The sequence below is a fragment of the Anser brachyrhynchus genome, assembly GCF_964034855.1.
Source record: "Anser brachyrhynchus genome assembly, chromosome: 2".
NCBI classification, from domain to species: Eukaryota; Metazoa; Chordata; class Aves; order Anseriformes; family Anatidae; genus Anser; species Anser brachyrhynchus.
Window position 1 is genome coordinate 25,353,174 of NC_137695.1, and position 27,411 is coordinate 25,380,584.

General features: G+C 37.1%; 1 protein-coding gene across 2 annotated transcripts; it reads right to left on the reverse strand.

The window, feature by feature from the left end:
• Positions 1–3,097: 3,097 nt before the first annotated feature.
• Positions 3,098–27,336, reverse strand: PEX1 (peroxisomal biogenesis factor 1). Of its 2 annotated transcripts, none has more exons than XM_080582545.1 (24): positions 27,145–27,336; positions 25,912–26,055; positions 24,003–24,086; positions 23,649–23,763; positions 22,787–23,559; positions 21,386–21,505; positions 19,813–19,936; positions 19,431–19,540; positions 18,313–18,413; positions 16,673–16,805; positions 15,862–15,958; positions 14,515–14,685; positions 13,869–14,023; positions 12,663–12,852; positions 12,343–12,512; positions 11,348–11,482; positions 10,768–10,832; positions 9,884–10,026; positions 9,702–9,805; positions 8,502–8,678; positions 6,566–6,796; positions 4,945–5,145; positions 4,523–4,653; positions 3,098–3,554 (listed from the first exon to the last, which is right to left on the reverse strand). In XM_080582545.1, exons 1-24 carry the CDS (start codon positions 27,271–27,273, stop codon positions 3,470–3,472), a joined length of 3,888 nt encoding a protein of 1,295 aa, XP_080438671.1. In that variant the 5' UTR covers positions 27,274–27,336; the 3' UTR covers positions 3,098–3,469. The 2 variants fall into 2 exon arrangements, with proteins under 2 accessions (XP_080438671.1, XP_080438672.1); XM_080582546.1 differs by having other exon boundaries at positions 12,343–12,509; positions 27,145–27,335.
• Positions 27,337–27,411: the final 75 nt, after the last annotated feature.

The following is a 27,411-nucleotide window of genomic DNA, read 5'->3' on the forward strand; positions in this document are numbered from 1 at the left end:
CCAAGGCAGTATCTGAAAAAATTATCAGCTACATAGCTCCAAACATAAATTTCTTTCAGAGTCAAAGCTGCCTAAGCACTTTTTGAGAAAAATCATGGGAGATTAGTGGGCATGGAGGTCCTATCAGCAAAGTGAAATAGTCCCTCGTGTGTTAGAAACGAGGTAAGTGTTCATATCTATATTTATCACTTGTTTCTTCAGAAGTCCCTTTTACTACGAGGGAATACAGGCTGGCAATCGAGGAAAGGTCAGTGACAGCTGACAATGTCAGCAGTAACCGGAGTGAAAGGAAAAAGCTACCCTGAGTTATCAACCATTTATACTGCCTGTAATACATGCCCAGAAAAACTGGAATCTGTATCGCTTAGAGGAGGTCAGGATGAAGGACGCCAGCTGGGAGGCAGAGGACCTGTTTGGCTTTAGGTTGCTGGTTAACACAGCGTTGACTTGGATTGTCACAGAAAAGCAATAAGCCCACGTGATTTGTTTCTTATTGGTCTCAGTCCAGTTTTACTGAGCTCATAAAAACCAACCCGCCAACCGGTTTCCATTATCACATACATCTCCGTTGATCATATAACTGGTTAAATTATTTTATGACAGTGTGACTGCCACCACTGCACTACTCCCTGCTTGGGTGCCTTTTTTTTTTTTTTTCCTTTTTTGTTCTGTTTTGTTTTGTGACTTAATGGAGGAGATTTTATGGAAAACAGGTCAAGAGGCTTGTACAGGACATGGACTGCTTGGCTGCCCTTCCCATGGTATGTACCTTGATGATCCATTGCAGCTGAATCCCAGCTGTCCTACTTTCACTCAGTGTCCCTTTTCACTCTAGGGATACTTCTTAGTATCAGAACTTGGGAAAAGGGCCTCCACAGGCCAGTCGATATTTCATAGACAATGTTTGTACAGATTTACATGCCTCTATAACAGATCATTCATTTAGGTCCTTCACTATCTTTTAAGAAGAAATGTTCATATTTTTCAGAATATAATCAACGATTAACCAACCGTAACTAGCTATTAATAGCAACCTGCTTTCCTGAATCAAACCCACAGCATCAGTCAAGGTTTTATTTATATTCTAAATATTTATAAATGCTATTATAAATATAATAGAATACAATATATTTAACACAATAATCATAAATACACTCAAATATATTAATGTAATATATACATATGAAATATATAAAGAAAACCTTGACTCATGCTGTGGGTAATATCATATATATATATATACACATACGTATATACACATATACACACGTGTATATACACACAAACATATACACACACACCTGAGTTAGTTCAGCTCACTGGTGAAATTACTTCCTTTGAAAAGAAGAGAGCAAACTTGGAAAGCAGATTTGGAAATGTGGCTTCCTGTTTTTTAAGAACATTTTCCACAGCAACGTGGTATTTAATTTTGGCTGAGGTCTGATAGGACCTCAGCGTATGGCTTAATCCAAGCATGCTTTCCTTTTTAACTTTACAATGTAATACTCGACACTGAAATATAGTATACTATTTAAGTGATTCCAAGTGTGAAGATAATTCCACAGATTATTGTACTGTACTGAACTAGTACCCAACTGTACAGGAACTAGTCAATAAAATTGACTGGGCTGAAGTTTTGAAATTCACATATTTGAACAGAAGATAATACAGTGTTTCCTTAGGTCACAGATGAAAAACTATTTGGAATTTGCAGCTCAAGGAAGAAAAAAATATATATTTTGAATAAGCTCAGAATAACACTGGGTGAATAACAAGATGATGATGCACACAGAAACTACATCCCGAAGGCCACAAATACCCTAAATGAACTATTGGACCTCAAAAAGGAAATTAAAAAAAATATATATATGAAGATCGAGTTTTGACACAGAACTCAAGCAGAGAAACTAGTTACAGCTTTCCAGCTGCTGTACTTCATTAACAATATCCATGTTTTTTTGCCCCTCCTTCATTACAAGATAAATTACTTCCAAGTACCTTACATTTACCACAGTACAAATGTGAGTCAGCATGGAGCATCTGACATGCTCCTTTGCAGCAGGTTGTTCAACTCGTATTCGTATTAACCTCTACGGCCATTTAAAACAAACTTTAACACACACACAAACACACACACAAACAAAACAAAACAACAAAAAAAAAGAATGACACCATTATATTGGAAAGATGAACTCAAGACTGAGGTAATCTAGAATATGGCTCTAATATTAAGCAAATATATAGCCAGCTTTTAAAAGTAAGTATGGTGTTAATGACACAGTGGTATTGAAAAGAAATTACTACTTTGTAGTAATGCAATAAGGATTTTCAGTTTCAAAACCCACTGAAGCAAGAGTTGAGCATGAGTAAGAAGCAATAGCTTAGCTAGATGAGAAGATCAGGGGTATTACCTGCTACAAGCTAAGACTTGTAGTATATCAAGGCTATGACTTATCTGCAGCAGGATGTAAGAATAAGCATACAAGTAATATATTTGCTGGGTTATTTGCTGGCACTGAACACTGGAACTACAAATAGTGGCAGTAACAAATATAGCAGTCACAAGGATAATCATATGGTCAATATTATGTGTTCTTACCATTACTGACAGAGCATTACATACATAAATGAATTAAATAAACTGTTACATGTAGTGACTTATGGGAAACATCTCTAATTCTCTTCCTTTCCTGGAAGAAAGCTTCCTTCCCCTGCTGTCCACCTCCTTATCAGCTGAGAATGACAACTCTTAAACAACCTGATTGTAAGAAAGCAGTGGTGAATAACTTCAGGATGTAACATTAGACAGCTTCCAAACATCAGAGATTTTTCTGAAGTCTCCAAGAATAAAAGATGGGGTCAGGAAGATATAGTTGCAAAATGCAACTTGATATTCCTCTGAATAATTAACAGTGGTAAAAGACAAAGATAAAATTATACTGGTTTGTCTTACTATTTTTCTTTTATGGCTACAATTGTTCTGGAAGTATTAGAGTAGTTGTCTACCAATAAACATCTGAACTATCACCCTTCTCTAAGCCGTCCAACAGCTGCTATTTACAGAACAACATTTACAGAATGTTTTCAAAATGTTTCCTGCATTAGATATTATAGTTTATTCAAACAGGATGTAATTGTTATGAGGAAATAAACAGGGAAATCATTATTATTTTTTTTGGTAATCATATATTCATAAAAAGCAATACTAAAAATTTTATGTGATAAACAACTGGACATAACGTAACAAATGCTCTCTCAAAAATTTAATATTAATCTGCAGGAAGACAATTTTCTTCAAAATAAAATGTGAAATAATTTTACAGCATGTAAACTGAAAATAATTTTTTCTTCAATTGCTGCATTAATAAATCCATATGAATATAAATAATCTGATGTAATCATTTAAATATCAGGCTCACATTTGTCATTTCCATTTACAGTTTAGTAATTACAAGCATATTAAAAGTTACTAAGCTAGAGTCATTTTTTGTCCTGGTCTGTATGTTGAGCCAACTTGTCCCTTCTTCTTCTTGGGATTCTGAAAATCCTCGTACCTTAAAACAGAAAAAGATATTAGCATATTAGTCTGAAACGATTTTGTTTGCATATGCCTCTTCAGATGCACATTAATGCAACACAGAACTACAGATGTTTGTTTATATTTTCACTGATGTGACAAATGAACATCTCCTCAGACCTACAAGACTAGAATTTTCAACCACTAATCTGACTCGGAAAGCTTTCTCCTCAGCTTTTTTTTTTTCTTTTTTTTTTTGAGGGATATGGGGGTGTAGGACTCACAGGGGTGGGGAACAGAAGTGGACTGGATCCTAGGGAGCATCCCTCATTCTCCTTCTTTCCTTCTCTCTTTCTTGTGCTGTAATATCTGCTTATCTATGTATCAGCTGAGGTAGAACATGCCTTAACAATTTCCACATCCATCACCGAACATCCTGATGCCAGTGTCCAGCTTATTCACTCCAGTCATTTTCTAGTCTGAGATGATACATTTTCATTCTCACTATATCTACTCCTCTGCATATTATTATTTTTTCTTTGGGAACACACGTACTAAGGACTCAAAACCAACATACCTCTTCCTGAATACTGGAGCTAACAGAGGCCACAACTGAGTCAAACGCCAGCAATTTGAAAATATGCTGGACTGCTACTTGAGGGGACCTGGCTTTAAGTCTTACAGAATCAGAATCTTCTTGTACTGGTATAGCTCTTAACATAATACAAGGTTTTTCTGGTCTGTGATTGAATTTCTAGGTCCTACATTAATGAAAACAAACAAACAAAAATACAGTGCACTGGTAAAAGAATTTCCCCTTCCCAATGTGCAACTTCTGAATTTCTGAAAAAAAAAAAAAATGCTGTCAGAAACCACTCCACTCTTCTGCCATTCCCCACATTAAATAACTATTGTGTTTCTGATGAATAAGAAATATGAGAACACCAAATTCCACTGAATTCACAATTAAAAAAATAAATTCACACACACACAAAAAATACTTACAGTTCAGTAAAATTCTTCCAGTCATCTTGGCTAATGGATGGTCTTAAACCCTCAAGTGCAGTCATCAAATGGGACTGAGTAATAATCAAAGTGTTCTTGGCAAGCATGGACTGATTAAAGGTGCTGTCCTCCTTGAAAACAGAGCCAGGAATAAACAATGAGAAATTACCAAAGATCAAATACCTAGTGCCATGAATATCAGTAACTCTGGAACCTCCTCAATACATATTATAAATAAAATCACTTATTTCCCCCCTATATTAATAACACAAATCTGGCTTGTTTTCCTCAAGTTAGGTATCATTTATCTTTGCTATTTTTGTTACATTATATTTAATACTATTGCAGAAATTATTTTTTAGAATACCAAGAAATATTGGGAGAAAAAATGTAAGACTAAATAATAAACAAAACTGCCATACTCCGTTCTTGCTTCTGTAACTGGCTTTGATAGCACTGATTTCTGTCCTCAGGTGCTCTGTTTGCTGCTCCTGATTATTTTCCAGGGAGTCTTCTTGAGAGGTTGTTCTAAGCATTGAAAGTTGCGATGATGCTGTGTCTCTTTGAGACATGCTGGTAAAATCGTGACTTATGGAGTTTGGTCCAGACAAACACAAAGAGCTCTAAATTGATCACAAGGAGAAATACATTAACTCATTACAGACCCAAAAGAGCAACTCAGCCATTAAGATTTAGCTCATTTTCCAGCCAATTTAATTCAGTATAACCTTGCTTCCACCAGCAAAAACTTTCTCTTAAAAATGTATCACACACAACTTTTTGCACAGAAAGTTTCAGGTTAATTTGCCAAGATATTTGGGGAAAGTACAAGTTTGAAAATAAACTGCTTCATCTTTGGAAAACATCTATATTGTTTTGCAATGGCCTATGTCAAAAAGAATAAAGGTCTACTAAACCCATTGTTTTACTTATGTATGAAAATCAGTGGTTCTGAAATCTGGGAAAGTTTCTGTAGTTAGCTTTGGAATAACTCACAATTTAAATATTTATCACCTCCACATTTTCTGTGCACTGGATAAAACATGCAACTTTCAAGTTCAACTGTTTTAAGAGCTTGAAGTCTTTGTAGCCCCACTGAAGAGTTTCCACAGTTAAAGGAAAATTTAAGTCTCTAACGATACATTACTGGAACACTGTCATCTATACCGCAAGACAACAAATACAAAAGCAACCTACAAGGCTTAGCAGTCAGTAATTACTTCTCCAATGTCAGAAGAAGCTATTTTTGGCTTTAAGAATCAATGCAAGACAGTTTTGAAAACAAGATTCTAACACCTTTGATAACTACCTGTAATTACATTTCTACAACAGATTCTCAAAATGAATGGATCACATGCAAACTCTGAAGTCATCTCTTCAATATAAGGAGATTGGAGAGAGCATATTCTGTTTTGCTTACCTGGCAGCCAAGTGAGACCAGCCAGCCTTCTGCCCCTAAGCAGAACCCTACCTCCAAGTTAGCCACAGAATGTTCCGGTTTCTCCACTGCAGTAAGAATTCCATTCTTAAGAGCAACAATGGAAGCTAAGATTTTCTCCTGTTATTTACACAATCTTGTGGTCAGATTATTCCATTAATGAATGGTCTACCAGAAACTGAAAAGTTGTTGATTATTATGATCATGAGAGCTAGATGGTGATTTTTTAGTGATAAAACCTTTTTTTTTTTTAGTTTAAAAAATTAAAAAACTGTTTTAGTAATAAACTTTGGAAGGCAACAAGCCCTTAGATCAGACAGTAAGACCCAGTATGAAAACAGTTTGCCTGATTATAAAGCATTAAGTAGTATTTTGGGGTTTCAATTCAAAAGTGCTTAAAAGTTGTAGAGAAGTCCATACTGTATTTTGTCAGATGGCATCCATCTTGGTTTATACTCTGGACCACAAGGTATTAGATGAAGACAGTTTCAAGGACAAAGCAGACATAACTGTGTTTATAAAACCCTACCATTTGCCTGGTTCAGTTTTTCTGCTTCACAACCGATAATATTTAGAGAATTCAAAATATTGAGAAAGTAATTTACCAGTTCTGAAGGAGTTCCATTTCCTAGTTCTGATTCATAAGAGCTTCCAAAATAAAGACGATACATGTTGGACCTTGGATCTTCAGGAAGCAACTCGGACATGTCTAAAGAAATAAGAGATTGCTCTAGCACTGCTTCTCCATCTACTGCTGAGTCATCTGAGCCACTGCTGTGGTTCAGAAAAACCATGGAAGACAGGCTGAAGTCACTATCAGAACTAGAACCAAAATCCTGTGAGAAAAACAAAACAAAACAAAACAGAACATTTAGAAGTATTAACTCACAGCTAATTGCAAGCTGAAATACATTAAAATATTTAATGTATAGTCCAAATGAAAGTATTGATTTGCATTTGTTTCTAGCAATCCGTCTTTCTCTAGAAGTAGAATTCCAAATGTTTTGCTAAGAAAATCCAATGCCTTTAAGCAGAACTTTCCATCTTTATGGCAGAACAGTATTTAGAGGAAATAATCTTAAGGTTTTATTTATTTGCTATGATCTGTCTTGCCTACTCAGTAACAGCAAGTGTTAGGAAACTTCATGTACATTTTCTGTCGTAGAACTATCATTTCCGGCTTGACCCTTCCCTGCAAAGCAACTTAGTATCTTGTGCAAAGTGGTCTGGGAGACTGCCGTGAGTCTACTTTTACAGTGCCTAATCACTCTGCTCACCTTCAGTCATGGTAACACATTTTAAATGATACAGAAATTGCAATTGGTGCTTTACACTGGTGTCTGCAAAAACTCTTTGATCGTGCACCCCTATCAATAAAAAAACGTCAGAGCACCTCACCCAATATATGCATATTTATTTGTAAATCATACACATGTACTATTTAAGTTCTAATATTCCCCCCCCCCCATCAATGGATTTTCTTGCACATGCTACTCTGGAGACTATTACTTTGGACAACAGCCTCCTTTCAATGATGGGGATCATCATCAGGTATGCCTACAACTACTTAGGTCAGCAGCACAGTGTTTAGAAATAGCCATACGAAGGAACAGCAAAACTGAGAGCAGCATAAGGACACTGCCTGTGGGGGGCTGTCCTACTTTTAGTGTTCTATCCTCTTCTCTTAATTTCATATTCTCCTCATGCTGATGCTACAGTGAAGGGACTGTTATGGAAGGTATGCTGGAGATCCCTCCCAATGCTAACAGTTGGATACTCAGAGCCCCATCGCCTGGTAAATCTGGTGCAAAAAGAACCTGAGAGCTCTCCTTGCTTTTATGACCCTGACCCAACACCTCCTTTTGACTTCCAAGTAGGAGAAGCCATGCCTGGCCCTTCCCAGCCAGAACCACAAGACAGGAATTAAAAATGTGAGGGGAGGTGGCTGAGTGGAAGCTAAAAGAGGAAAGAGGCCTGTCAGTAACATGAGGGATAAAAACTAAGGGTGGGATCCTGTGCCTCGGAAACATGGGTGTTAGCTGGTGCCTGGAATGTAAGACAGAGGAGGCCCCTTCAGATATCACTACCCTCTCGCCACTTCTCCCTAAACTCAGATCACACTCAATTTGTCAGAACAACTTCATAAAACCTACCAATTCCTTGCTTCCTCCACCACCCAAAATATGCCAGCTCAAAACTGAATTTGCCAGATGCCCCAAAACTATGAGAGCCCCCCGCCCTTGATTTGTCAGTCAATTCCTCATAACAATGCTAAATAATTTTGCTAAAAATTGCTAAAATAAATTTTAATATTAAACATTTCTCATAAAATCAAAAGACGTTGTCTTTAAGAAGCATTTATACTAATTTGTTACATTATTCTCACATGATACAGTAAACATTAAGATTTTAATCCTCTATACAGGAAAACTAAATATTATTAAACAAATTTGCTTAGAAAAAAAAAGGAAAAGAATTAACTCTTTCAAACATATCAACATCAAAATAAAAAGAGACGTCTTTTATATCAGTATTATTTACCTGTGTTAAACCTGAGCCTAAACTGTTATGTATTGCCTCTAATTGGGCATTGTATAATAAAGCTTTTAGGTCAGCTCCTGTGAACTGATCTGTTTTTGCTGCCAGATACTCAAAGTCCACATCGCTTGCCAAGGACAGAGAATGACTGAGAGCTTTTAAGATTTCATAGCGTGAACTCTGTAAGAAGAGAGGGAAAAAAAAATACTGTCAATAAAGCAACCTGATATTTTCTTTCTCCTGACTTCTAAATAGTGCTTTGCCCCTGTTACAAACACATTCCTATCTGTGGAAGGAATTACCTTTTTTAACAGATAATACTACCCTAATGATAATACATATTGGACATACTGTGTAGTAAACAATCTTTAAAATATAGGCATAAATTTTGCTACTTTTCCCTGACAAGTCTAAAAGAAACTGTACCAAACACACAGTGTGTAGAGAAATACATTTCTCTAAATACCCAGCTAATATCTAGGATCTTAGTGCACAGGAACATCTTCTTCGTGTACCTTTATAGAATGAAATGATGTGGCATTTGTTAAACTTTCCAACTAATCTGAAAATGAACAGCACTAATTTTTAAGATAACATGGGGAATCAAAGATACACGTTGTACAGCCTTAAGGGCCTGATCCAAAACCCACTATAACCAGTGAGAATCATTCCCTTCCTGGCCAGTGACATATCTGTCTTCAAAAGAACTTGAACATTTAAATTAACTGTGGGTAAAGAATGGTAGAATTGTCTGGATTCAGAACAAAACTGCTCTGAAAACATCAGATAATCAAGGGTTGGGTTGTGAATGCCTATGGTTCATCACTTCAAGCAAACAGCAGATCCATTGGATTTGTAATTCATAGCATGATGCAGAAGATGATAAACACTACCCTACTGCCAATTCCTTTCTGTAGACTAGTTTCCTGTTAAAGATATTTTTTAATCATTATTTTTTTGAATCAGTTAAATCCACTGGAATACGATTTGATCCTTAAGACAGTGGTAAACAGTCTTTTCCCAGTTTTATACTAACTTACTGGCACTAAAAAACAGTGAATTTGTATATATAACTTGAGCTGTGCAAGCAACTCCACTTTGGCCAGATATGAAATGCTACAAAATATAAAGAAATGGAGAATAAAGACCAGTAGTTTGATTTTTTTTCCCCTGCCTGTCATGTAAAACATTTTGTTTTCTCACCTGATCAGGAGGTGGACAGTACAGGCACTTATCCAGTCGACCTGGCCTTAACAAAGCAGGGTCGATCAAATCTGGGCGACTAGTAGCAGCTAGGACGTAAACTCCTTTAGGAAAGTGTAGAAAAATATCATTAACACTTGCTAAACTTATGTGTATGAAGGGGCACACAGATGAATTATTACCTTGTAAGCCTTCCACACCGTCTAACTGAGTCAACAGTTGGTTAACCACCCGGTCTGTAACTCCAGTGTTGTCATGACCTCGGCGAGGAGCAATAGAATCAAACTCATCGAAGAAAACAATGCAAGGCTTGGCTGCCTGAGCTCTTAAAAACAAACAAACAAAAGCCAGTTAAATGTAGCCAGAGAACAGAAAACCGGTTTCCCACAGAAGTTAGAGATTCTTAAGAATCGGATTTCTATGCGATTGCGGCTCATTTTTATGACATACCTTGTACTCACTTTTTCCTTTCTTAAGTACTCAACTGTGTTAATGAAAGCTCATGAAAGCTTTAAAATCCAGTCACTTCAGATGACATCTTGGCTTAAACATATCTGCCTCTACATTGTAAACTACACAAGAAGCAAAGGACATGAAGGATATCTTTTCTTTTCTTCCCTTCTTCATTTTTACATTAGTAAGCAGTGAGGCTTAATAAGGACAGATTTGTAAAAACAAAACTACCGGCACTAAGAATCTCAATACCAAGTCAAGTCTGATTCTGTTTACTGAATGTTCATTACTAGCTGGAGTACACTAGTCTATGTCCTGGACTTATCTGAAAGGAATTCAGCACCTATTTTCCACAACAAATCTGTGATGTGAACCAAAGCACTGTAGAGAAATGGGAAATCAGCTTCAAAAGTGCACTCTTGATCCAAACTGTTCCTAAAAAAGTTCTTAAAAATGTTCTTGGCAAACTCAACATGACCATCTTGTTTGACACAATTGTTTATTTCAGATACTTTTGTGATTTGACACCATAGCTCTCCAAGAACAAAATTATTTCGTGGAGCTTCAACCAATAAAATCTACTGATAATATCACAAATCTTTACAAAGCCAACCTGTTAAAAATATCTCGAACTGCTTGCTCACTTGCTCCAATGTATTTGCTGAGTAGCTCTGGTCCCTAAAAAACAGAAAAGAATATTCATGATGTGTTTCTTTTAATGTGTAATTTAACATCAGCATAAGTTTAATATATTGGAGTGAATTTTATTTTAACCAAGAGAATGGCAGCACTCCAATTTGTTCTTAAGCAGTTATTTCAATTTTTCTACTATAACAAAACGCGTTAGAGTATCACAAGGTAACAGTTTACATTGCATTTTGAAAATAATTAAAATGCATTGCCAAACTTCATTGTCCAGTGGAATCTGGGATCTTTTTATTTAAAAAAAAGTAAATAAATTAAGAATATCTAGTTAAATTTTATTAGTCTTCCTAAAGAAAAATTATACCAAAAAAATCTCAGTCATAGAACTGTGAAGCTCCAGAAAGTCAGACAGATGCTTGGATATCCAGAGGCACTCAGTATTTTAAATAAGCTTCTTACTTTAATTTTATTAACTGAATGAAGTAGCTCAACATAATTATGAGTATGCGGTTGTGAAGGCAAAATACCGATCTTAAAAATCTTGTTACCTTGACACTTATGAAATTCATTCCACTCTCTCGAGCAACTACTCCTGCTAACAGTGTTTTTCCTGTTCCAGGTGCTCCATATAGCAAGACTCCTGATCTCTGTCGTATAGGTAGGTTTGCAAATAATTCTGGATACTGGAAAAGAATGTCAACAAGACACGTTCTAAAATATGTGATTATTCTGTAGTGTACTGAAATCTCATGAGTGGGGATTTTTGTTCAAAAAGAATTTTAATTTCTTTTATCCACTTTATTATCAAAAGAGCTCATTTGGACTGTTGTAGTTTACTTGGGGCTGAAGTGGGTTCCTAGACTTCTTAATTACAAGTAGTGGCATCTTCTACCAAGAAGAAACAAGACAGAATAGGGATGTATCAGAGTTTTAAAACATCCATGCTAGCACTTCTAAATTTGTATTTTGATCACTGACTGGTATGATCAAATTATATAAAGTATACAACAAAAAGATTCTGTCCACTGTAAGAAAAAACGTTCAGTCATTTTTCTGAAGACTGAAATGAATGGCTCATCACAATGTTGGAAACTTTAAGCAAGGCAGAAAGGCCAAATTAAAAGGGAAAATTGATGGACTGGCATTCACCCAGAAGACGGCACTCCTCTAGCAAAAGCACAGAAGACGACAGTTGGAAATGTTATCTTCAGAGAACCTAACCACAAGTCCCTGTAAAGAAGTGTGTAACAAAAGAAGATGCTAGGAATATGTCAGACAGGGGATGTAATACTGCAATACTGCAGAACAACAGTTCATTTGGAGAAAAGTACAAGCCATTGCCTATTGTTTTTGGGAGAGGGAAGGGGAAGGTGAAAAAGTTTTCCAGTAGCTGAAGATAGTTGAAGAGTGAGAAGCTACAAAAGTAGCTTAAAATCATACCTGCCTTATTTCTGTCAAATACTGTGTTGCACCTTAAAAATAATTCTTATTCTACTAACAGTATATATAAAATTCAAGTAACTTATTTAAAAGAACTGCATACCTTTGCAGGTAACATGATGGTATCCACAAGTATTTGCTTCACATCTTTTAAGCCACCAATCCTGTCCCAGCCAATGTCTTTAGGCTTATGAAGGTTGACATTTCTCAGAGCTAATGGAGTAAAATCTTTTAAAGCTTTCTGAAAATCCACAGTTGAGAGATTCACTTCTGCTTTACAGAAAAATGAAAAAAAAATCCTCACTATAAGTAACAAATACATTTTAAACACGAAACAAAATCTGGTGTTTTATTTGGGTATTATTCAAAGGTTGTGGATAACAGAAGTTAGACTATGAAATCTAGATTTTGTTGTGAACATACCATCATTTTGAAATGCATTCGGGTTAGAAATACAGGCATGAATGGCACGGTCAACCAACACAGTAAAATCTCTAGCAACAAAACCTTCTGTTTCCTTTGCAACATATTGGAGGTCAAGATCAGAGAACTTCTTGATATCAGAATTCAGTTTATTTTTTATTATGGAACACAGCATTTCACATCTTTGCTTCTGAAAAATAGAATTGTACAACAAGTGCATTTTCACTTTTCTGTTTATGTGGATTTTAGAAGTTCAGAAAACAATTACATATGAGTTACTAAAATTTCCTTCACCATTTTAGATATCACCAAATCTTCAAATAACAAAATCTGAGCAGACATGAATATGAACAAAAGTCAATTCTTCAGCTGAACTTCAATAAAATCACCGGTTTTATGACTTCAAATGTTTACCCTGGCAGTTATCTTAAATCTAACAACAATAATGAAACAACCCCCTGCTCCTCAGATTCTAGTGTTTTACTACACCCATTGTTTCTGTTTCACAGGAAAACAAAAATCTTTCCCTTTGCGCTGATACATGCAGATTATACTGAATGTGAAAACTACTGCACTAGATAAAATACATCTGATAATTTGGTATCTTTTAAGATCTTGACTTTTCCACTGACATCTCCTCCTTATTCATGTATTAGTATTAAAAAAATGCAGACTTGCAAGAAGTGGGAGAAACCTACATTGTATCTAATGCAGAACTGCTTCCTTGATAGTTTTTATTTGCTTGTCTATGAGAGAAGACAAGCAGGCAGGAACTACTTGTGCTAAATACCAATGAGTTGCCATGACTATTTCATATCATTAGGATATATACGCATAGGTACAAATAGTCTACTTTCTCCTGCAATTAAGTTATACTGTTTATTCTTTCCTTTTCACTTTTCCAAAAAAGACTACATTTAAAAGTAGAGGGATATAATTCACATAGAAAAATAACCCCAAACCTTCCCATAAAATTAATATTTAGTTTTAATAACATTTTAACATTTAATTCAATTGATTAACATTTAGGGATATACTTACTCCTCTGAGCAGTGTAAAAAACACACTTCGGTTTAATCTCATTTACCTAACTGTACTGATCCACATGTTTTTTAAAGCTGTTCCTCTAAAATCCCTTTACAGGTAACAAGGGGACATACATTTAGAGGGAGCAAATTAACCAAATTAATAAATACCTGAATTTACCTGATCTGGAGACTGGATACATTGGAAGCACTGAAATATGTGTGTGCCTTGAGCTGAAACCAGGGAAGGATGTAGGGCATGTTCAGACTGACTTGTAGCAATGAATGCAATCAAACTCCCCATGGAAATAACTTCTTTTATCAGATCTTTCAAAACTAAACAGATAACATATTGCTCCATGAATTGCAAAATAACAGGAAGACTCTGTATTTGATACTACACATTTCTACTGTAGTAGCATTAACACATACAAAACGTAACAAATGAATATTTGCTTTATCGCCATTTATAAAGGCTTTTCTTTAATAATAATAAAAACAAATAAAAACCACCACCAACAAAAACTAAAATAACAACAACAAAACAGCCGGACAATATAATTATTTTTTCTAGGACAGTACATTCCATAACTAAAACTTCACTGGAAGTGCTGTTTAAAAGCTATATTTGCAACGTAACTGATGCTATCTATCACAGGATATTAAACATGATTTTTCTGTGCTATGAACTCTGCTCTACAAACATACCTCATGGTCCAGAGGCAATAATGATCCAGACAAGTGTCTAGCTAGGACAGTACAATTCAGGTGCCAGAAATTCTAAGCTGCATTACATTTTCATCCAGAAACAGGTAGTACAATCTTACCATAAGCAAGTCTATTGCTTTGAATTGTTTCAGGGCTGTTCTCATGCTCTGGTGTGGAAGGTACTCCAACAATCTGATCAAGATCATCCATTAAAAGGATGGATGGTTGTCTCCATGATGCTTCTAAAAAAGCTTCTTCCACATTTTTCCTTATGTTTCCTAATCTTTTTCCTAAAACAGAAATACAGTTTTAATGACAAAACATACCAGGGAAAAAACAAACAAACAAACAAACAAAAAAAAACAGATTGACTTACAGCTTGCTCAGGTAATACTCCAATGGTTTGGATTCAGCTAACTTAACTGCACTCCTACAAATCAGATATCTAGTTTAAGCCAGAGTCTGCAGTCAGTAAGGAAAGTAGGCGACACGTTCCATCAAAAAAGTACTAGAAGGATCACTCTGTCCTAAAATGTGATTAATCATCTTTCAGCAACCGCTAGAGGAACCTACAGGTATAATTTCTAGACAGTTAAAATACAGAGCAGTGTCAACAGCACCCTAAATTAGCTACTGAAGAGTCCTGCAATTTGAAGAATTTTTCAGCATGAAGGACCTAACTCTTTACTGATCTTTCCCTTTTTCTCTGGAGAAAGGATCTTAGTAGGGACTTAAGCAGAAAGAATATAGGCATGCAATATAAGGGCTCTGTAAAAGAAATAATCAAAACCAAAAAACACAAAAAAACCTCTGTAACAATACAGTTCATTATCCTCTGTGTCCATAACACCAAGACTATTGGTGAAAGCCTATTAATGAAAGATTAAAAAAGCCTTTTTTGTCCTCTTCCATCTTTGGCAATACACTTATTTTAAACACTAAAAACCCATGTATTCACCTTATCACCAAGTATTCATCATCACCTATAGTCATGACTATTAGATGACTACTGCTAACAAACATTAGAGTAGTACACGTGCCAGCATAAATCTGGCTTCAGCTGCTTGTTTGTTTAGTTCTTCTTTGGTGCTCATGTCATTTCTTTCACTGAGTAACACAGGAATTCCTTAACATTTAGGATGTTTAACATAATATTTGTTCCAGCTAGCACAGCTGAAAAAACACACAGTTCAACTTGCAACTTCTTCCTCTGTTAGAACAATTAGAAATAAAGAAGGAATCACTGCTTCAATTTGGTGGTGGTATGAGGGACAGAAACTGCTAAGTGCAAAATAAGCTTAAGACAGTTACACTTTCATTAGACTGTTTAACTTCAAGAATCTCATTTCCTTCCAAAAGTATTAACAATAAAAATTGAAAGATAAGACAGACTAAATATGGTAATTTCAATTATTATGGTTCTTCATCACACAGCACATTTGAGAATGAAACACTTATTATCATACCTCTTAAAGCTTTGCAATCAATCACTTCTACATGAGCATCCAGTCTATCAAATGCTTCTTTGCAGATGGCCTTCGCTAGTGTTGACTTTCCACTTCCCTGCAAAAATAAATGTGAGCTAACATAAAGTTACACAACTATTTTCTCCTGTTTTTGTGGAGTTTTTATCAGAGCATACACAAGTGAAGCTGGGAAGGCTAGGCACACCTTAGTTTTAATCCTCACCAGAAGTATATCGCTATTCTGTCTCTGCATCACTTGGTAGAGACCAAAGCCATGGACTGAAACAAGTATAAGCCAAATTTAGGGTGAATATCTCCGCTAACATTCTGATTCCACTGAGCTGAGCATTAAAGCATCTATTGTTATGGGGTATTGTGTTAAATGGATCACTGCAAGAGGCAACAGGAAACTTAAGATTATCAACTATACTGTCATTTTATGTTAGAACATAAGAGCAAATACTGTGTTCTTACCTTCATTCAAATATTTAAGAGACAGAAAGTGTCTGTTATACCATAAACACAAAGCATATTAATGACCTATGGGAATAGACTGAAATTGCATTGCTAGCAATCTTTAAAGTTTTACTTTATTATATTATATTATATATACATTTATATTTCATGAATGTATTTATATATATATATAAAATGTTTTACTATGTTAGCTCTGTTCAGCTGACTGCTCATTTTTCAGCTTATTCTTTAATTCTTTGAGTTTGCATGGTATCAAAGAAAACTAATGAAAAGTTTTGTAACTATGGAAAACTTTCTGGGAGGGTTTGCAAGTAGAGAGTAGTAAAGTGCATACCTTTCCTCCTGTGATTAGTACCCCTCCACTTCGCAGTCCCACAGCAATACCAGCCAGTTTTTGAGATAAAGGACGACCCAAAAGGCTGTGGCTTATGTGTTCAAAGGAAGATGTTCCTAATTTGTCCACTCCCCTGCACGGCAAAGAAACAATTAAATGGCCTAGGGTAGCATCAGTGCTCATGATGTAAATATTAATAGCTAGCAGTACAGTGAGGTTACAATGTTGGCAATGTGAAGCAGTTCACATTTTCAACAAAAAGATAAAGAGAATCCAGTGTGAAGAATTTTTTAATTCTTTTTACATCAGTAAAAACATTTATTCTGCAGGGGCAACATAGAGGGCACAAACACACATTGCAGAACATCCCTGTTGTGCAACTGTTATCTGCTCATGCTATGCCACTCCAGCAGGAGGTAGGTCTCAGACAACAGAGCTGACTTCAGCTTCTGGGGCTTCATCTATTTTAGAGTCCGAGTAACAATTTACTAAGGAATGTAACAAAATAGTAAAACATGGAGCACACCTGAGGCAAAGAACTCCACCTTCTCAGAAATAAAGCAGCACTTAGCTCATTGGAAGAGATCTTTGCCCCTTACCTGTCCTAAATCTTTGTGACTTTTGACACACCTTTCAGGTCCACAAACAGCGAGGCTCTAAGTTTTGTATTTCAACTTCAACCGAAATGTTGCACCATGAAAAATGAAATGAACAAATGAAACCTGGTTTCTAACATCCCTACCCTACCACATCATGTCCCTGCCACACTGGCCCCTTTCTGCCAGCCCTCAGTTGCCTTTTACAACGCCGATAGCATACTACCACAATACTCCAAGTCTCTCATGTCCCCTCTGCCCCATTCCTACCTCGCTTGCTACACAGTACCACCATCTTCCCTCGTACTAATTAAAACAGCTTTATACATCACTTAGTTACTGGCTGTGAAAGAGCCAGTGCGTCCAAGGGCTAGTTCCAAACTGCACCCAGGCCCCCAAGCAGGTTAACCGACTAGCTGTTGAGCTCACACTACACTTTTTACCAGTGCAACTACTGCTTTGAGTTCTTCTCCACAGCTGTCAATTCTGATAAAAATTGTAGGAACAAAATTCTTTGAGACCCATACCCATTTCTTAACTTTGGTTAAACATGTAAATAGGTTTAAGTTACTGTGGGAAGCAGATTGACAGACAGACTGCAACACGTAAGTCTGGCTGCCTTTGGAAACCCCAGATTAAAAAGTAATCTCCAACAGCTCCAGTATTCCTTAATGCTACACAGAGGTCTACTTCACACCACTTAGAAGCACACCAAGAGCCACTGAACTATCAGTATTTCTTTTGAAATTTACAGAGTTCTGAGACTTCCCATCCAATTGCCAGACATGGTGACCTATTCAGCATGTAAGTTTAAGTCGTCTGAAGTTTTGTATTCACTTCAGTAAGACTGCTCAGAGGACAGAACTAAACATCTATACAAACAAGAATATGGGCTGAGCCTGACACAAGCCAAAATACCAAAAGATGCAGTGGTGTTTTTTTAAGATCTGGCTTACTTTAAAAAAAAAAAGTGCATTTTCACCAATATTCTTTTTTCTTTAATTTCCATTCAATCACATGTTTTCTACTATGAAAACAACTCACCCTAAATGGTCTAGTTTGTGGTACGGAAGGCTCCTGTCTGTATCGCGCATAGGTGGCTGGCTGTCATCATCAGCTTTTCTAGTTAGAGGATGTAAAAGAACCTACAATAAAGGAAAATGTTAATACTTTACACAGAAGGGTATACAATTGACTAGCCTTTTTTGGATTCGGTGTAATTTTGCCTGAAAGAAAGACGCATTGGCAAAATGGCATACATATAACTATTTCCAAAATACAGTTCAGTGTTTACAATGATGTAACAAACTGCAATTAGATATTTGGCTAAGTGCACTTTATCCCAGACTGTGCAGCTCATCATCGAATTTCCCTAGCTGCAGCGTTGATTCTTCTGCTGTACCTTCCTTGTTATGCTGGCACAAGCCTTGTGAGGCAAGACAGTAAATCACACAAGGAAATTGATCTAGGTGAAAAGTAGCCTGACAAAACACTTGGCTTTTTATTTTTAATTTTTTTTTATTAATCCAAACGTATTTTTCAACCTGGTTTACCAGGGACCTAGTATGAGAAGCTGAACTGGCAAACAGGGCTAACAGAGAAGTTCACAGATAGGAACAGGCTGGTAGATGCTTAAAGCTCACAGTGCTACTAAGGAATATACATTGTCCTTTCATCTTAATACCAGTCACCAGCATGATTTGTGGAAGTCTTCTACTTCTCTACCACCAATACAAATAAAGCCCATTATACTTCTGTTGAACAGGAGTTCTACGTTTTGCAGAAAAAATATATTCTGAACAGCCAAATGGGACCCCTTAAGTTTCTTCTAAAATTTAACTTTATCAGCTTAAAAATGAAAAAAATATTTTACCACTACTATACACATAATCCTGAAGTCGTGGGCATTTGCTCAACCAGAATTACCAACGGACACAGTAATCCTAATGTTAAGTAAATATTTAATTTTCTGAGAAAGACTAAAAAAAGTCTCACCAATGCCTCAGGCTAAAAAGAAACATACAAAGAATGCAGATACAATTTAATGAACAGACTGACATTATTTATTTAAAAAGGGAAAACAATATATGATACATATAATTTATTTGTAACCAAATGTAACAATTTAAATTACTTGGTACCTGATACTATGTGATATTTACTTGTATAGTAGTCTTTTGCAGCAAACTGGGACTCAGCATAAAAATATTCTCAGACTTATTTTCTTCCATGTGAGCAGGATGCACTACACTAAGGACAAACTCCTCCATTCCTGTAAAAACAAGGAACAGCTACTAAAATTCCAGACAAATTTAGCTTTTATTCCTCACAAGAGAAAACATTAACATATTTTGAAACACTACAGTACAATCCAAAATGAAAAAAAAGGATAATCATTATTAAAGTGTAATTCATGCTTACACTTTCAGTGTAAAGAGATAACTGTTACATTAAATGTTGTATATAGAGATTAAAGGCATTGCCCAAGTAAAATCCATAAGAGACGGTTAAGACAGCTACAGCTGGAGACAGTATTATCCTTACCTTCCTTAACATGCAGATGTATACAGTCTGTGCTAGTCATTATCCAGGGAAGATCATCAGTAGCAGAATCCTGTAGCCAAGAACTGAAAGCATATTTAACATCATCTTCGTGTATATCTTTATGCTACATAAGAATATGTAGAGAAAAAGAAAAATAAAACAAGGTGTTAGTAAGTAAGACTCTTTTCTTCCTATGCATGGAGTGTTTGTTTTGCTTATGGTAGTAGAGATATGGAAGAAGATGAAGTTTCATTTATTTGGAAAATAACATTTTGCCAACAACCACCATGTCTATCACCTGCTCTACAGAAAGCACCTGCCTAGTCCCTGCTAGAGCAACAGCTGGCTCTTCAGCCACTTTTAAAGATTTTATCTTTGGAACACTGATGTGAGGCAAGGAGGAGTTTTATAGTCTTGTTTTACTTGTCTTGTATTGCAAGATCAAAAAGCACTACTCAGTTCCCAGGATTGAAAGGGCACCTAAGTTATGCACCAACATTGACCTGTGACTTATTTTGGGTGCTCACTGCACCCCTCTCTTTCTTGTATACCCTGCTTCCTATGCAGACTACCCTGGGCTCATCTTGATGGGGGCAACAACAAATTTCAAAAAGCAAGCAAAGAGACCACACGACTGACCCCAGATCACCTAGGTAAATGGAAGAGGAAAAGAAATTGAATATGAATCTCAGCTGAGTTCCTAATCACAGAAGCATAACTCCTGTCTAAAAAGGGGACGGGAGGGCACTGTATTGGAAACATATAAAAGCACACACAAATACTTTGTGTGATTTTAGCAAATTACTGAAAGAATGCTTATTTTAACTCCGGTGTATATCTTAAAAAAACTTATTTCAACTATTCCTCTATAGGTAAGAAACAAAAAAGACTATCGGGAATGAAGAATAAACCATGCATAAGGTCTGCTATGATGGGAAATGGCATATTTAAGGTTTTGAGGAGCAGCTAACATAACAGATAATCAGGCCAGTATCACAGAGAAACAAGCATGTGGTACGTTTCGAAATATTTTTCATTCCAGATCTACACCTGACAGACCATGAAAATGGTGCTAAGTATGTTTTTACTGTCACAGATGCTCACTCAGTAGACACATGAGGGAGATTTAAGTATGTAACCCCAAAAAATTAAATCTTTAGCATTAGGAAAATAATTAGCATTAGAAGGAGATCAAAATCTAAGCAGCACATTAAAAATTACAATCATTTTACTGCAATTCTTTCTTAGGAAATCCACTGGCCGCTGCAAGATTTGAAGAGCAAATTCATGCCTTCTCCCACAAAAATTAAAAATGGGTATTTCCACTTTTAATTTATGATTCTTTGTTATTGTTTTTACGGGCTTAAATGAATACACTTAAACTTGCTAGGTTGGAACCATGTACTGCAAACGCAGTCTGATGCAAATTATTATTGATTATTGTTGTTATAACAAACAAAAACAAATAAACATTACAAAACCAAACCAAACCAAACCAAACCAGCCTTGACCAGAGCAATATTAGTTTTTTTCCAGTATGTGAACAAATACATGACCAAGAATATCAACTCACTAAGTTCTGTCTGGGTTGCAGTCTAAGAGATACAGGAATTTTAGGAACAGATTCAACTGACTTAATTCGGACTGTTGAATGTATATTGATACGTAGCTTTTTTCTCAGTGCATCTGGAATCTAAAACATTTGAAATAAAAGCAAAGAAAAAGGAAATATCAGACAATAGAACAGTTATAACATTACATACATAGTATGGTATCAGTATTCTTAAAGTGTGGCAAGAATGTTTTAGTAATGGAAAAAAAAAAAAACAAAACAACCAAAACCAAACACAAAACCCTTTCATTTGCTGATTACAATTAATTTTACATGGGCAGGTAGATATAAATAATCCATTATACAGATCAGAGCTAAGCACATCTGCAGTACAGAGAAATCCAATTTCTTTAAGTTGTACTAGTTTGTTTGCCCTTTAAAAAGGAAACTGCTTTTCAAACATTCTGTGTTATTTTAAACATATTTCCAAATCAAAAACATCTCATAAATGTTTATTAAACCTGAAAGACTTAACAGTTGCTGGCATTTGGAAATCTGCTGTGCGTCTCAAAAGTTTTAGTGGTAAATACCACTGCAGACTTTTTTCTCAGCCTCAATGAAAATAAGCAAATGTTAAGGAGTATAATATGCCGGAATAGTCAAACGGTTATTTGGAGTGCATTTGATCTGTTTTTGTTGATCCTGTACGTGCTTCCAGAAAAGAATATAAGCAGGCTGTAGTTCTGTCAGAACAAGCCAAAATGTCAGTGTCTACGCACTGGGACTGGGCCACCTTACAAAATATAGTATAAAGACTAAGATAGTTTAAATGATATGAAAGCTAATTATTTGATAGTAATTTAAGATTTTAATAAAAGCTTTAACAGTATATAAAAGCATTTCTTAACATCATTTACCAATAGGATATATGATTTATACTTTACTTTTTTTTTACTTTTACCATTACTTTATAGTTTGATGACACGAGTCCAAAGCATATTCTAAAGTGATATCTAATGGAAAACAAAGAAACAAAACCAACAACCCACCTCGTTATGCATTACTGAATGTACGTAAATAAATACTTTCATGTTCTCATGAATACAGTGGCTGCCAACAGAATTTGAAGAAAATATGCACCTCTAGCAACACTAAAGTATTTTCCCCATTTGGTGCAAAAATGCTAAGGACACAGAAACCCAGAGTACGCTGTATATCTCAGAAGATAATGGTAGCGTAACACAGAATTAGATGTCTTAGCAAAGCATAGGTCTACGAGATATTATTTGATTCTAGTGTACTATATTTGAGAGCTTAACGCAAAGCCTATATCCCCAAACTATATACTAACTAGCCAGTTCCACAGTTATCCAGTAGAAGATATCCAATAAAAAGCCCAGAAGATAGTGTGCTCAAACTGACCCAAACTCTTCCAACATGTAGGGTTTCCCCACTGTTGCCATACTCTATGACACTCTTTAGGTCTTCAAATCCGTTCCAAACGATCTGCACAACAGATCCCTCACTGGATGCTTGACTGCTATTAGAATTGGAATTATTTTTGTCTTGCGGACTAGTCAAATGTTTTTGCTTTTCAACTGGCAGATTTTGCTTTGCTTCTTGATGACGCTGTCTTGGGGAAAGCAGCTCATTAATTTTCCCATAAGATACTACGGCATTTGGCTCCAAATCAATAAATTCTAAATTCCATGGAAAAATATGAATGGCATTGTATTTCAGAAATGCATGAGTGGCTGATGCATTCTGTACGCTGGGAGGCTGGGACTGACATACTCTAAAAATGGAATCCATGTGAATTAAGTTCAGCAGCTTGTCTTTGAAGGTGCCCATTTCATCTTTATCACACACAGTCTTTTGTTTCTGCTCAGGTGTACGAGAGAAAATGCTCCCTATGTAATTCCACATATCTGGGAGAACATTTGAGCCAAATGTCACATTTGCATCGGCCTTACTCTGTTCAGGGACTCCTGGATTTAAGTGAGGTTGGTTGGCTAAAGGCTCCTTTACTGTTTCTTCGTGCTCCATGTTATTTTTCACAAAGCTTTTGAGCAAGACGTCACTTTCCGTGAAAGGCATGCTGGTGATGTTCTCTTCAAGTTCACGTGTTTTGGGGCGTATCAGAAGTTCCGTGCAGGGTTCTAATCTCCCATAGGGGGCTGCTGGCATAAGTGTACCTGAGTACAAACAGAACACATGAATGAATGCATCCACTCTTGCAGAACAGCTCTCTCAATGTACCACATCAGCATTCAGTGCTGCTTACCAATTTTGATGTAAACGTGAGTGTGCTGTTCAACCCATATAGGAAAGATGGCTTTTGGAAATACTATTCGAATTTGGTCAAGAAGATGTCTTTCAAGAGAGGAAGCGTGCAGTTCCTGGGAAAACGTGATATAATTATAAATTAAATACTACATATATTTTGAACGTTTGAAGATAAAAACTACATGTCTCTTTCTAATACAACATTAGAAATATAAAGTACAATGAAAATGTACCACATTTAGTATTTCCTTAGGGGCAGAAAAAGAGTAGGGAATTACGAAAAAACTGCTAATGTCTACAGTCTCTGTTATCTCTAAGAAAAAGACATGAACAATAGGGAAGGTTTTATTACCAGTATCTCCCAATCATCTGCTGTGAGTGGTTCCACTTCTACTTGCTGACAGGAGGAGACATGGGAACAGGGTTCAAGGAATACCTGGCAAAAGTAACAGCATTTGAAGTACTGAACTTCTATTTTTAAAGACATAAAGACTCCATCTTTAACTTAGCTAGAAAACGGACATCTCTTTCATTATATGTTTTCACTGCCTTGAACATACACCTTAATGATATGAGGTAATTCATAAGCAGAAGATGGAAGTTCAAAGTATTGGAGACATTACATTGGGCATGCCTGGGGACATCAACATGCTGTGAATGGAAGTGAATGTGCAAAGCATCAAGAGCTTTATCAGCTGATAACAAATTTTCAACGCATACTGATCACAGAACCATTTATATATTTTTTTTAATGTCCTGGAAGCTAGACTGATGAAAAATCCATTGAGTTGTGCATGAATTCAAGTAAGGCAAAAAACAGCTGAAGAACTGAGGAAAAAAATACAATACAAAACCAAACCTAGCTTCTTTATGAAAGGTTTCACGGAAAGCAGCTCCACTTCCACAGAACAATTTAAGGTCCTGTGTATCAGGAAAAACAGTAAAAGCTACCATGGCTTAGGGAAAACAGATATGTTTAATGCTTTCTCAAAATACATTTCAAAAGTTCGTTTTTACCAAATGTTCCATTTGACTGAAAGTAACAATTTTCAAACAGTATCATGTCATTCATTTTAAAATATTTTTTTCCTTGAGATAAAACTACTTCTGTATATTTATTTATTTCAGATCAGCTTTTATAAAAGTAGCAATCTATTTTAAACGCCTGCAGATCCTCAAGTTTGAGGCAAAAGTTGTCAGGCATTCCTTTTCTCCAATGTGGTAAGCAGAAGAGCATATTATTATGAAACACAGCAAATGTACACTTTCCGAGTCCAAAAAGATTGCAAAAGTTTCCAATTATTCTATCAATTGTACAGACAATTATTTCCAGGCAAGAGTTGAGTGTTCTTAGGTTTCCGTTGCCAATTTTCTTTTCCTGTTGAAGACTATTAATTATTAGAACAAAAGTTACTTTGCCACTGAACTAGTTAGTCTTACAGTTCTGCAAATAGTTGCATCATTTCTAGACAGAATACGCTAAAAAAACATAAACAAGGTAAGACAATACACTGCTTTTGAGCCACTGTTTTATTACGCTGAATAAAATTTACAACAGGAGAACTGGCATATATGAATATACCAAACAGTAACACCGTGTAGAGTAATACTCTTCTACTCATGTTTAACTTTCTCCCTATTAATATAAAAAAATCTTGGGATATTGAAATATTAACAGTCCCATGACAAAAACCTTTGCCTGCTTCCTGGGCATCTCTCCAGCTTCTCTCTGATGAAAGAATAAATCAGAGCAAGAAATTCAACACACAAGAAATAGGAAGCAAATTTAAATACACATTCAAAGAGAAAAGACACAAGGATACATGGTGAAAGGGAAAACAGGGATGAAAATAAAAGCCCAAATAAATCAGACAAGAAGAAATATGTTATCAATAATTACTTAAAAATGACAGGAACTCCAGGCAAAATATTCTTATAATTCCTAACCTGTTTAATTACTTTATGTTTTCCTAAAATTAATGGCACTGCAAACAGTGCCTGCAAGTCTGTGAGGACCTATCCATCGGCCTATCCTACTTTAATTTAGGTAGTTGTTACCAATTTAACAAGCAAATCTTTTCACAGTGGAGATGTTTCCGGATGGTTATCTTTTCTCCTGAGAAGATTTAAATGCAGTAATTGTCTAAATACATGTAAAGAAGGTCATAGCTAAATTGTAACTTATTACCTTTTCAGGTATCTTGCACGATACGTATTATTAAAAAAAAAAGAAAAAAAAAGAAAAAGATTGCATTTCAAACCTGATCTCCAGCTGCAATGCCAAGTTTCTCTGCTAAATGTCTGTTAATCTCTGCAGTGTTTTCACTCTGGTGACCTCGATGCCTCATTTCCATCCAGCTCAAAAATATAGGCTGATGACCGCAGGATATTTTCACAGCTTGGCCCTATCAGTTTTAGAGAAGTAAGATAAATTAATGCCATAACTGACTATGTACAGAATGAAGCTACGAGACTTTAAAGCAGTTACATCCTTTCCCCCCCTCTCTATTGATGGAGAATTTGTCAGACATCCAGAAACCGCAGCAGGAGGGAAGCGAACATGTGTGCTGGATTTCTTGCGACATGTACCTGCCTTTCCCCGACTCTCTTTTACTATGCCAAAGGGCAGGATTTTCCCAATCTTGGCAATTTTGCCTCTGTGCCATGTCTTTTCAGCCCTGAAGGGTTAGCGTGACCTTGCAGGAGATGTTGTACCAGAGCTGCTCCCACCCTCCCCACATTCGCCCCGGATTTCTCCTCTTTAACACTGTTCTTAGGGATTTTTTTTCTCCAGACTGTCTATCCTGCTAGCAAGCCCTTAATCCCTAACTTCTGCTCGTTGCGTAATGGATGCACACAGGCTTTGCTTGTGTTTTCATGTGAAAAGTTACTTAAACAGCAAGATCCCCTTCCTGCAACTGGGACTCTGAGTGACAAGAGCCCCAATGAACATATAGTGGAATACCCATGCATGCCAAGAATTATGATTCTGCCTGCATTTACCGTCCCAGTTCCCATGTGAATGCTGAGGAATGTGTTATGGGTGTAAGAATCACAGCACTGAGGGACACAAACGACACCACACAGCGTGAGACGGCGCTCACAGGCAAACTCCAATCATTTTATTAAGGAGAACGCGCGGCCCAAGATGCAGAACCCTCGGCGAGACGCCCCAAGACCGCGCCTCACTAAAGCAGGGCCGAAAAGCGGCACGGCTCGGCCCCCGCTGCGCCCCACAAGCCGCCACCTGGCCCCCCACCCCCCGAGGCCGCCATGACGGCCGCAGGGCCCCGACCCTGGGGCGCTGCCGCTACGGGGTCGCCCGGGCCCCGTCGCAAAGGGCGCCTTGGGGGTGGGGTGGGCGGGGCTCCCCGTTGCCATGGCCACGGAGCAGCCGCCGCCCCGTCGCCATGGCGACCTCGCCGGCAGCGCGGGGGGGGTGGGGGAACGTTCTCCCAGAATCCTCCGCGCCCTGCCCTCAGCCGCGGCCGTACCTGCTGCAGGCGGAGGTGCGAGGCCAGCGCGGGCGGCAGGCGCAGGAAGCAGTCCCGGGTCCCGCTGAGGACGAGCGTCACGGCGGCGGCTCCGGCCGTCCCCCCGCCGGGGTTCCCGCTGCACCACATGGCGGCGGCCGGGCCGGGCCGGGCCTCGCCACCCGGCGCACTGCGCGGGGCTGCCTGCTGCGGCGGGCAGGACCCTCCCCTCCCCCCCCCGCCCCCGGGACAATGGTACGGCCAGCCGCCGGCCAATCGGGGCGCGGC